The sequence below is a fragment of the Amblyraja radiata genome, chromosome 22 (assembly GCF_010909765.2).
Source record: "Amblyraja radiata isolate CabotCenter1 chromosome 22, sAmbRad1.1.pri, whole genome shotgun sequence".
In the NCBI taxonomy this organism is placed as follows: Eukaryota; Metazoa; Chordata; class Chondrichthyes; order Rajiformes; family Rajidae; genus Amblyraja; species Amblyraja radiata.
This window is the reverse complement of record NC_045977.1, coordinates 39,076,821-39,089,779: the sequence shown is the minus strand read 5'-3', so window position 1 is coordinate 39,089,779 and position 12,959 is coordinate 39,076,821. Positions and strand designations below refer to the sequence as shown.

General features: G+C 47.3%; 1 protein-coding gene across 1 annotated transcript in view; it reads right to left on the bottom strand.

Moving 5' to 3' along the window:
* Positions 1–567: 567 nt before the first annotated feature.
* LOC116985971 (actin-related protein 2/3 complex subunit 1B-A-like) overlaps positions 568–12,959 on the bottom strand; it is a 34,840-nt gene continuing 22,448 nt past the window's right edge. Inside the window, 8 exon segments of the mRNA XM_033041120.1 lie at positions 568–1,029; positions 2,542–2,609; positions 2,612–2,631; positions 4,377–4,564; positions 6,246–6,321; positions 7,706–7,912; positions 9,553–9,660; positions 11,618–11,840. Of these exon segments, the coding sequence (XP_032897011.1) occupies positions 991–1,029; positions 2,542–2,609; positions 2,612–2,631; positions 4,377–4,564; positions 6,246–6,321; positions 7,706–7,912; positions 9,553–9,660; positions 11,618–11,840 (929 nt within the window). The 3' untranslated portion in view covers positions 568–990.

Here is a 12,959-nt window from a genome sequence, read left to right as displayed (position 1 = left end):
GAAAGTTAAAATTTCATTGTTCCATTGTCAGTACTTGTGATACTTGGGCAGCTTACAGTCCAGTGGTATGAATATTGATTTAAGTAACGCTAGCATTCTCTCTCTCTTTATCCCTCCCCCACCCAAGTCGCACCAGCTTCTCATTCTCACCCAACAAACAGCTAATAATGGCCTGTTTCCTTTATCATCATTACTTTTTTGTAGACGAAAAATGTTGGAGAAACTCAGCGGGTGAGGCAGCATCTCTGGAGAAAAGTAGTAGGTGACCTACTCATTTTCTCCATAGATGCTATGCTGCCTCACCCGCTGAGTTTACCCAGCATTTTTTGTCTACTTTCGATATTTCCAGCATCTGCAGTTCCTTCTTAAACATAACTTTTTTTGTATATCTTTCATTCATTGTTCTCTATCTCTCATTTCCCTTTCCAATGACGTCGGAAAGGGCCTCGACCCGAAACATTACCCTTTCCTTCTCTCCAGAGATGCTGCCTGAGTTACTCCAGCTTTTTGTGTCTATCTGACACTTAAATACTTGCCTCTCAACTTAAAAGGGAAAAAAAATACACATTTTGTTTAATGTTTTTTTTTATTATCCCAAGAGCTTTGAAACAGGTTTCATCTTATGACCAGCAAAGATAGCTTGAAAATGACTAAATAGCACAACTTTTTTGCTCCATTTGCTTTTCAGTTAAAAGGATAACATTGAGTTTAAACTGACAAACCCCTGAGGACAGTAACTGGGACTTGCCCAAGGCACCTAACGCAGCATTCAAATACAAGAGCACGGAGTCACTGCAAAGCAATTTGGTGGAATGTGAGATTTCTGTACCTTTTAGAGAGTACCAGGTTACACTTAGTAAAATTGTTAGGTAACAATTCCTAGAAGAGTGATCATCATTTCAACACAATTGGCCTTAACTTGGAAATAGTTGCATTGGTTTAAGCGGTAATTAAAGGCGTTGCAGATTGCTAGGATATTGGTCCCTTGATTCAGGCAATCTTCAGGCCTTTCAACTCTGCATCCAGGCTCTGGGGAAAAACAGAGGCGATAAATACACCCATTCAACAAAAGGTTGAGTTAAGGGCCTGTCCCACTTACGCGATTTTTTCTGGCGACTTGCCGGCACCCGTCATAGTCGCAGCAGGAGGCAGAAAATTTTCAGCATGTTGAAAATCCAGCGGCGACCAGAAAAAAGGTAGTCGCCCAAAGAGTCGTACTCACATCCATACAGGCGTCACTCACCCCGCAAAATGACGGCTGTAGGGTCGTGAGTAGTCGCTGCTGGAATTTCAACAAGTCGCCGAAAAAAATCGCGCAAGTGGGGCAGGTTCTTAATTGTAACAAAAACCCGTCACGGTGATGGGGCAAGATACAGTCTCTTTCAACAAAGAACCAGCGGAGCAAAGTTTCTTCACACGATATCTGACAAAGCCAACCCCACTGGTGAAATTCCTTCAACCCCGGACAAGTGTACAAGTATCTCCACTTTCCACCCACACTAAGGTTTTTGACCTTTTGATTTCAACAAGCTATTGGCAAGTAGCTGCTACTCGGACTAGGTGGGTTGCAGACTTGAGATCAGTACTTTTTTTCTAGACATTCTTTTGCCTTAGTACACCCCCCCCCCCCCTGCTTTGATTGTGTGACCAACTTCAAATTTAATAATTTCATAACTATAGATTAGATTTTAATGTTTTATGTGTACTCACTAACTGTCTAAATGTATTCCTAACTCTCACTGTATGTCATGCTGTCACTTGCGGGCAGAGCACCAAGGCAATTTCCTTGTATGTGAATACTTGGCCAATAAACCTCTTCATTCATTCATTACACATTTTTAGAATTTTAACTTTTCAGAGGTGCCAGTATTCCTCTAAATAAAGAATTGGTTGAGATTATCATCATATCTTCCACAACCGTAGCAAATGCTTGCGTTTACTTAAAGGGCTGTGTATTCTGCTCTTAATTCACAAGTCTGGGTTGTGGACTTATCCCCACGATGTAGTGACCTGATGGGGTCACTGAAGCTGGCCCTGGGTGCAGAATCTGCTCTTTCAATTGTGAATGTGAAAGAGACTCTGCTACCTCCTGGTGACCAGATGGTTGAAATCAGAACATTGGAAGATGGCTGAGTTGGTATTCTGGGGAAAAGAATCACAAGGTTCTCCCTCAACTACATGAATGAACCAGAAAATAAATGATATAGCCTGCATAACTGACAACAATATGATATGTAGTACCTGTAACCTTGGGACCTCCATCCACACTCACTCTGCATGGGAATCTTGCTGTATGTTCTTCCATCTTTCTGGACTTAAACCATTAATAGTGGGCACCAACAGTTTCCCACCACCTTGCTCTGCATTAAGAACCAACTGGTCTATATGGCCCCATTGTTACTGGGGAGTGCACTTGCATCTTGAGGCCGTAGTTTCCGAGCAAGGAAGTTGTTCCTGAACTTAATTAATTGATATGTGTTGGGGGCTAGTGGAGTTGGGAGGGGCATGGCCAGTGCAACAATTAAAAGGAGATGGTCGTACCTTTAAATCCCAGATTGCCATCCCACCATCCATGCCCGTGGTGCAGAAGCTGGTACAATTCTTCTTCCTCCATCAAGATTGGTGATTTGGCTGCAATGGAAATGTTACAGTAAAGTCTCCATCTTCCCTCCGCGTCTCCGAAACTACAGAATCAGATAGCTTTGTTCAGTGTCAGTTCAACATAATTGACGGAGTGCAGCGTAGGCTCATGAGTTTAATTCCCAGGATGGCGGGACTGTCATATGCTGAGAGAATCGAGCGGCTGTGCTTGTACACTCCGGAATTTGGAAGGATGAGAGGATATCTTATTGAAACATATAATATTAAGGGTTTGGACACGCTAGAGGCAGGAAACATGTTCCTGGTGTTGGGGGAGTTCAGAACCAGGGGCCACAGTTTAAGAATAAAGGGTAGGCCATTTAGAACAGAGACGAGGAAAAACTTTTTCACACCGAGGGTTATGAATTTGAGAAATTCTCTGCCTCAAAAGGCAGTGGAGGCCAATTCTCTGGATGCTTTCAAGAGAGAGTTAGAGCTCTTAAAGGTAGCGGAGTCAGGGGATTATGGGGAGAAGGCAGGAACGGGGTATTAATTGTGAATGATCAGCCAATTCTCCAGCATTTTTGTGTACCCAATGAAAGGTCATGGACGCAAAACATCTAGCAGGGGACTCCAGAAATATTCACTGTAACATGATCAGGAATGAGTTCCCTGGAAATATACATGAGTTAAACAGGAATTTGGACAGATATTGAAGATGAAGAACTTAGAGGATTCTGGGCAAAGTTCACAGGGCCATAGAATTCAACACGTATTTAGAAGATCTACAGGATTCAGATTTCCAGCTGCAGCTTTCACCCTAATTCATTATCACAAGGGGTCAGGAGGATCTCTTCCTCGGTCTTGGGTAATGGTCTGATGCAAGGATACAATTTTAATTCACTGCCAATGATGGAACAACGAGCATTTTTTTTGTGTTGTTCCCTCCCAGGGAGTGGAGAGCCTCCGGCATACGTTGCCACCTAGTGCACTAAATTATAATAGTGCACAATTTAACTCCTCGTGTAAATTGATTCAAGAGGAAGCTGCATGGGTGGTGGTTCAGTCTGAAGAAGGGTTCAGACATGAAACGTTGCCTAACCATGAGCTCTGGAGTTGCTGCGTTACTCCAGCACTTTTGAGTATCTTTTTGCACGGGTTTTGAGTGGGAAAGGGCTGCATCTTCTGCCACCTGGATGGTCTTCAATTGTTTGGTGATAGACAATAAGTGCAGGAGTAGGCCATTCGGCCCAGCACCACCATTCAATGTGATCATGGCTGATTATCCCCAATCAGTACCACGTCCCTGCCTTCTCCCCATATCCCCTGACTCCGCTATCTTTAAGAGCCCTATCTAGCTCTCTTGAAAGCATCCAGAGAACCCGCCTCCACCGCCCTCGGAGGCAGAGAATTCCACAGACTCGCCATTCTCTGTGAGAAAAAGTGTTTTCTCGTCTCCGTTTTAAATGGCTTACTCTTTATTCTTAAACTGTGGCCCCTGGTTCTGGACTCCCCCAACATCGGGAACATGTTTCCTGCCTCAACCGTGTCCAAACCCTTAACAATCTTATATGTTTCAATGAGATTCCTTCTAAACTCCAGAGTGTGGAAGCCCAGCTGCTCCATTCTCTCAGCATATGACAGTCCTGCCATCCCGGGAATTAACCCTGTAAACCTACGCTGCACTCCCTCAATAGCAAGAATAGCAATGATGCAGGAGAGGTCCCCCCCCCACCCAGTGTGTGACACAAAACTCTACACTGCTGCATTTGGAGGGTGGGTGCCATTCTCTGTACCTGATGCTGTTTTTGTGGATAGTGTCCAGCGTGACATTGTCATCGGCCTTGGCATGTTTGTCCAGGTTTTTGAACTTGTCCCGAGCGGTCATCCCACGTTGTACGTTCTGCTTCGGAATGTCCAGCTTCCGGCCAAACGTCACCTTGTCACCGTCATAGGTAAACAGCACCGGGTAGCAATCATGACCCTGTCCGAACAAGATGGACACTAGCTGAATTCTCTGTCCTATTAAATTGTTATTATTAAATTGCCATTTCATCCAAGCTGTAGAGAAAGACTATGCAGTGAGATACATGCAAAATGCTGGAGTAACACAGCATCTCTGGAGAGAAAAATAAAAAATAGGTGACGTTTCAGGTTCTCCAGAGATGCTGCCTGACCCACTGAGTTACTCCAAAATGTTGTCTATCTTCGGTGTAAACTAGCGTCTGCAGTTCCTTCCTACACAATACTTTACAGTAACACATGCTCTGTACTTTGAAAACTATATAAAAATAGAAAAAAAAAATGTGTCTCTCTAATATCCTCCTTTAAGTGGGGATCCCAGGGTTGTAGACCTTGGGTGGCCGTCCCTCCCAGTGGAGTTTGTTGTCCTCCAGTAACTGGAATCAACAGACAGTAATGTGGAGTGAGAACAGTTATACAGCCCAGAATTATGTCCTTCAGCCCAACGCGCCAGTGCTGACTAAGATGCCCACCTATGCTAGTCCCATTCTAAACCTTTCCTCTCCATGTGTACCTGTCTAAATGTCATGTAAATGCATATTCCACCAGGGGGCGCCGCAGGATGGCAGACTCACCAACAATCTGTCTGTCTTTGTTTTGTTATTTTTAGTGTGTTTTAAAAGTTTGTGTTAATGTCCTCTGGTTTGTTTCATGTGGGCGGTGGGGTCGGGGGAAACTTTTTTCCAATTTCTTACCTTGCCGGAGATGCGATTGTTTTCCGGATCGTATCTCCGATCGCTCTGCGGCCAAATATCGTGGAGCTGGAGGCCTTGCACGGGACTGACTTTGAGCCCCAACGCGGGGATGTGGATTTACCATCAGAGCCGATTCCTTGCCTGGGATCGACGCTCCAATATCGAGGAGCTGGCAGTCTCGGGTAGAGACCGATGTTGGGAAGCTCCAAACGACGCAGAAGGTTCGAACAGCCCCGACCCGGGATCGATCGCCCGGCACAGGGGAGCTGAGACCCCCCCCCACCCCCGAACGAGGAGGGCCCGAACGCCGCTGGCTACGGGAGCCAAGATCGTCCCGTCAACGGAAGGTTCGAGGCCCCCGACCGTGGGAGAACAAAGAAGGGAAGAGATTGAACTTTTTTTCGCCTTCCATCACTGTGAAGAATGTGGAGGAGTCACTGTGGTGGATGTTTATGTTAAAATGTGTTTTGTTGCTTTTTAATGGTACGACTGTACGGCAAATTAAATTCCTCATATGTTGCATAATAAAGTATGATTATGATTATAGCATCTACACACTATAATCCTACACGCCAGGGACAATGTACATTTTTTTTAAAACCAAAGCCAATTAACCTACAAACATGTACGTCTTTGGAGTGTGGGAGGACACAGAGAGAACGTGCAAACTCTGTACAGACAGCAACCGTTGTCAAGATGGAACCTGGGTCCCTGGCAGTCAGGCAGCAACTCTACCGCTGTGCTGCACCTATAGACTAACATTGGTTGCACTAAGGTGTGGTTTATTTGCACTAGTAGTGTGGTTATTCATTTACTGAATTTACTGTATTATCTACCCATATTGTGTTTACAATCCTGTTATGCTGCTGCAAGTAAGAATTTCATTGTTCTGTTGTTGGTATATAAAGCTCTCTTGAGAAACCAGTGTGTTTCTGCCAAGTTACTTACCGCTGCCACTAAACTGTTCTCTGTGATGAAGGTAACAGTCAGGAGAGGTAGAGACTCTGAATTGAGCGACGCAGTCCTGTAAAGAGAAAAGCAAGTGAAGATAAATGGAAAGGCTCACGTATTCGAGGAGATACAGAATTGCATTCTCCAGAAATAGTTTACTCTCCTTCCAAAAGAACCTTGTTCACTTTAAAATAAACTCTTGTGTTTCCACTCTTTGAAAATGGCGAGAGGTGGGAGGTGGGAGTTCAAGACCTGGGTCCAGCGACCCCGGTATAAACGTCTCGGAGACGTGGTGGGAGGGGCAACATTACTTTCACATTGCCGCTTGTGGGAACCTTGCTGTGTACCATCTGACATTACAACAGTGACCTTCAACAAGTACCTGTGGCAGGGCAGCACAGTGGAGCGACTGGATCACAGCACTAGAGACCAAGGTTCCGTCCTGACCTTAGGCGTTGTGTGCGTGTGCAAGAACGGAACTCACTATCAAAACATGGAAGGGACACAATTGTTTGGCGGCAGCGCGCGCACTCACAAATGCGCGCGCGCGCGAGGCTTCGGAGGCTCAACCCAGCGCTAAATGCAGCCCATCTCTGCCTGTCTCACCAGGTTAACTACAGCCCTGTCTGGACTGACGGGATACCAGCGCTGCTTCTCCACGCTGGCCATATTTCCCAGGCAGGTTAACCTGGCGGGGATGTCGCCCACCTCTCAAAACATGGGGGGGACGTGTCCCCTCTGGCCCCCCCGGGTTTTCCGCCCCTGCGCATGTGCATGTGTGGAGTTTTCACGATCTCTCTGTAGCTGCAGGGGTTTCCTCTGGGTGCACCAGTTTCAATAGACAATAGCCAATAGGTGCAGGAGTAGGCCATTCGGCCCTTTGAGCCAGCACCGCCATTCAATGTGATCATGGCTGATCGTCCCCAATCAGTACCCCGTTCCTGCCTTCTCCCCATATCCCCTGACTCTGCTATTTTTAAGAGCCCTATCTAGCTCTCTCTTGAAAGCATCCAGAGAACCTGCCTCCACCGCCCTCTGAGGCAGAGAATTCCACAGACTCACCACTCTCTGTGAGAAAAAGTGTTTCCTCGTCTCCTTACTCCTTATTCTTTCCTCTCCCGTCCGAACGACATGACAGTTTGTAGGTTAAGTGGCCTCTGTACATTGCCCCTACTGTGTAGGGATAACACAGAACTAGTGTGAATAGGTGATCCATGGTCAGTGTGGATCAGGTGGGCTGAAGAGCCTGTTTCCATGTTGTACCCTTTAACTCAGTTAATACTCGGGCAGTAAAGTGCTTCAGGATATTCTACCGATATGGAAAGGTACAATGTAAAAGCAATGCCTACTATGTTCAGTGTGCTGAAGCAAAGCAAGAATTTCATTGTCCTATCAGGGGCACATGACAATAAACTCACTTGAACTTGAACTTGAAGCGAGGGAGGACGGATACTTACACCGTCTTCTTGTTGGAGTCCGTCACGCTCACGGTGCTGTCATGGCTGACCCAGCCCACGCGGTCCCCACTGTCAGAGAAACAGACCCCGTGAACCCAGCCTCCTGTCCCGCTGGACTCGAACATCATCTCTCCAAACGGCATCTTCGAGCCCCAGGGCGTAGGCGAGGGCTTCTCCTCCACCTCTTTGATGTAGGCCGAGAATATCCTGGCAGAGAGAGAGAGAGAAAGTGCAAATATGCAATTAGACTACTTACAACATGATGAAGGGTCTCGACCCGAAACGTCACCTATTCCTTTTCTCCGGAGATGCTGCCTGACCCATTGAGTTACTCCAGTATCCGGTGTCTATCTTCCACCACTTACACTGACAGGCTGCTCACTCAAACTCAGCATTTGCAAAACTCCAACCTTCTAGTTTTAACACCAGAACCAGCAAAGGGACTAGGGCCAGAAGGACAGCATTACTGACGTGGACCAGAGAACAGTACAGCACAAGAACAGGCCCTTCTCTCCCCCTCCCCCGACCCTCAGTCTGAAGAAGGGTCTTGACCCGAAACATCACCCATTCTTTCTCTCCAGAGATGCTGCCTGTCCTGCTGAGATACTCGAGCATTTTGTGTCTGTCTTTGGTTTGCACCAGCAGCTGCAGTTCCTTCCTACACACAAGAACAGGCCCGTCAGACTAAAGGGCCCCGACCTGAAATGTCACCCATCTTTTTTTCTCCAGAGACACTGCCTGACCCACTGAGTTAAGGGCCTGTCCCACTGTACGAGGTAATTCAAGAGTTTAAAAAAAAAAATCAAACTTGTGGTAAGCGTGTAGACTTTGTGTCCTTTTCTGTGGATTTAATCTGGTTTCTCCAGTTCCTCTCACACACATGGAGGTGGGCTACTGACCAGCAGAAATCATTGTCGGCCAAAGCAGAAATGGATAATGTTGTCTGGTTGTATCACCCATCATCGTACTCTTAAAGCCTCAAACTAGTTTTAGTGACTCTAATAATGTCTTGGATAAAACAATATTAACCTGGTATAAACATTATTGTATTGAAAGCTTGATCACCAAACCTGATGCAAAACAACTCTCGAGGGAACAAATTACTGCTTAGTCTGGGTAAGTGGCAAAAAAAAAAACCAAAGAGAAGCTGATGAGAAGCATAAAGGAGATACAACGCAGAAACAGGCCCGTCGGCCCACCGAGTCTGCACCGATCAACGATCTCCGCACATTAACACTATCCTACACACCCACAGGGCAGTTTTACATTTACACTAATCCAATTAACCTCCAAACCTGCACGTCTTTGGAGTGCGGGAGGAAACCGATGATCTTGGAGAAAACCCACGTAGGTCACGGGGAGAATGTACAAACTCCTTACAGACAAGGACCCATAGTCGAGATCTCTGGCATCGTAGGACCCTAGCTCAATCGCTGCGCCACCGTGACACACACGTGTACGAGTGAGAGCAAGTTGCAAGGATACAAGAAAAGGGAGAAGTGGTAACTGATGGAATTGCACTAAGAGCGAGCTAGCATGGACCTAATGGGAGGATTGCCATCTGGTGTAGTGATGTTTGGGCATCGTTGAGGCAGATGCATAATCCTCGTGTACACATGGACTATTTTACAAGTCAATGGCCAATGGCAGGTGTGGTAACCTGGGTTCTGTTCAGTGAAACTCATAAAACAGAAACACAGTAGTGAGTCACCAAATAAGTGTGTACAGTGTTACTGATGTGGAGCACAGAACAGTACAACACAAGAACAAGCCCCTTAATGTTTTGAGGGCAGTGATAATTTCTGCACATCTTAAATGATGAATGAATGAAAGCTTGCGTACATTACCTGCACTTGAAGTCAGAAGATCCAGCAGCCAACAGGATGTTATTGTGATGCCAGTCCAGATTCAGTATAGTGGAGCGAATCGGTTTCTTAATATGTTTACAAACCCACCTGCAGGAGTACACATGGAAGGTTAAAGGTGCTGTGCTGTGCAGGCAACACAACTTTTCACATTCAACTCGTGATTTCCCTTCCTGACATTCACTGCCAAATCTGCCCCAATCAATGAGCTTTGTGTTAATGCCAACTCATGCGGTCAGTATCAATGTATGTACATGTTGTAAGAATACATTTCTGCTCAACAGCAAAATGGAGCATGGTTGCCGGGCTTGGTGGATCCTGCCATCCTTTGCCGAGGATCGCCCGTGAAAGCGTGGGGCCTGTGGACTTTAACACCGTGAAGCCCGCGGTCTCCGGTAAGAAGAGGCCGACTCGGGAGCTCCATGCCACGGAGTGTTCCGCTCCGTCCCGACGCCGGAGTTTCCATCATCCCGACGCGATGTCGTCAGACATCGGACCGTCGGCAGCGGCGAATGTGGAGGGTTCAACAGCCCCGACCATCACGGGTGAACGAAGGAGGAAGATGACTGAACTTTATTGCCTTCCATCACAGTGGGGAATGTGGATTCTGCTGTGGTGGATGTTTATGTTAAATTTGATTTTATGTGGCTGTGTGTCTTGTTGCTTTTCACATGGTCTGGCTGTATGCTAACTCAAATATCACTGCACCTTAATTGGTGCATGTGACAATACAAACTCCAACTTGATGCTGGACAAAGCCCCTTCTCTTCAAATGGCCCCAATCGCAACTATTAAACCATGGTGGCATTTCCCATTTTTACCCCCATGCACCCGTGCTCTGTCCGATTCACGAGACTATAAAGGGCCTGTCCCACTTGGCGATTTTTTCGGCGACTGCCGGCGTCATATCCGTGTCGCCAAAAGATTTTGAACATTTCAAAATCCAGCGGTGCCAAAAAATGTTGAGACCCTTGAAAAAACACCGCGCGTCGATATACGTCATCACGCCGAGTCACCGCCGCAACTTTTTCGGTGACTTGATACGTCAGTCGATGATGCCGGCAATCGCCGAAAAAATCGGCAAGTGGGACAGGCCCTTAAGCGAAATAGAAGCGTTGTTCAACCTGCCCCAGCAGCTCGCTACGTCAGCCATGGGGCTTTTCTCAGCTCATGATTCCAGCATCTGCAGTGCCTTGTATCTCCTCAGTAACACTGAGCTGAGCCTGTACAGGCTTTACTGTCCTCTATTTCCAATTTACTGCCCTCTTTCACCTTGAGCAATTTCTTCTACAGGAAGCATCCTATCAGGCAGCATCACAGCTTGGTTTGAGAACAGCTCTGACCAAGGCAGCAAGACATTGCAAAAAGTTCAGTTTAGTTTAAATATAGCACGAAAACAGGCCTTTCGGCCCAACGAGTCCGTGCCGCCCAGCGGTCACCCTGCACACCAGCACTATTCTACGCACTAGGGACAATTTTGCCAAAGTCAATTAACCTACAAACCTGTTCAAGAAGGAACTGCAGGTGCTGGAAAATCGAAGGTACACAAAAAAGCTGGAGAAACTCAGCGGGTGCAGCAGCATCTATGGAGCGAAGGAAATAGGCAACGTTTCAGGACGAAACCCGGAAGGGTTTCGTCCCGAAACGTTGCCTATTTCCTTCAGGGTTTTGACCTGAAACGTTGCCTATTTCCTTCAGGGTTTCGACCTGAAACGTTGCCTATTTCCTTCGCTCCATAGATGCTGCTGCACCCGCTGAGTTTCTCCAGCTTTTTTGTGTACCTGACCTACAAACCTGTTTGTCTTTTTTAATGTGGGGGGGAAACCACTCAGAGAAAACCCGTGCAGGTCACGGGGAGAACGTACAAACTCTATACAGACAGCCAGCCCCACCCGTAGTCAGGATCGAAACCGGCTCTCTGGCGCTGTGAGGCAGCTACTCTCCCACCGTGTCGCCCAAGTCAACGAGAGTGGTCTCATGCCATGAGCCATGGACAGTCCAATCATAATTGTGGGTGGTGATCGAACGCCTGTCACTGTAAACTCACCAATCATTCTCCTTCTCAAAGTAGCAGATCGAAATCAGCCGCGACCCACTGCCCACCGCAAACTTGTTCTCCTTTGGAGACCACTTGACACATCTGGCGGCTCGGTTGATTCTCAGGATGACCAGGGTTGGCTTCCAAACGTTGCTCTTCAGTGACCAGACGTAGGCATTACGATCGGTTCCACAGGTCACGATTCGGTTGCTCTCCGGAGCCCAGCTAATCCCTAATTCAAGACAAACAGCAATGGACTGAATCGATCATCATTTAGAAAGGAAGACAGAATCGTGAAAGTGTCCCACAGTCCCTCCTAATGTTTGCAACCAATTTATAGATGGCAACCTTGGCCTGCTGCAGGCAAGAACAATAATGGCTGAATGCTAAAGCGAAAGCCACTAATAAATCAGAAGAGGGGTCTCGACCCGAAACGTCACCTAGGTATTCCTTTTCTCCAGAAATGCTGCCTGACCCACCTGATCCATGCAGCACTTACTTCCGTTAGATGTGACCCTTTCCCACTCATGAACCAGTGCAAAACGGTGGACTCAAAGTGCTGGAGTAACTCAGCGGGTCAGGCAGCTACTATGGAGTACATTGATGGACGATGTTTCAGGTCAGGACCCTTCTTCAGACTGAAGAACCAGTACAGCTTCCTCACAAAATGGTGGAGTAACTCCGCGGGTCAGGCAGTATCTCTGGAGAGAAGGAATGGGTGGCATTTTCGGATCGAGCCCCTTCTTCAGACTAGGGTCTCAACCTGAACTGTCACCCATTCCTTCACTCCAGAGATGCTGCCTGTCCCGCTGAGTTACACCAGCGGCACAGCACCGACTTAGCCCCCCTATACATCAACGGCGAGTGTGTGGAGAGGGTCTACACCTTCCGGTTTCTCGGCGTCCTCATCTCCGCTGACATCTCCTGGACAGACAACATCACAGCGGTCATCAAGAAGGCTCAGCAGCGGCTGCACTTCCTGAGGGTCCTCAGGAAGCACAACCTGGACTCCAACCTGCTGCTGACCTTCTACCGCTCGTCCATTGAGAGCCTGCTGACATACTGCATTACAGCATGGTACGGCAGGTGCACCATGGCAGACAGGGAGAGGCTTCAGAGGGTAGTTAGGGCAGCACAGAAGATCATTGGCTGCCCTCTCCCCTCCCTGATGGACATTTACACCTCCCTCTGCCTCAGCAGGGTGAAGAACATCATCAAGGACAGCTCCCATCCTGCGTTTGGCCTGTTCGACCTGCTGCCCTCAGGGAGGCGCTATAGGTGCATCAGAACAAGGACAAACAGACTCAAGAACAGTTGCTTTCCAAAAGCCATAACCTCCCTGAACTCACAC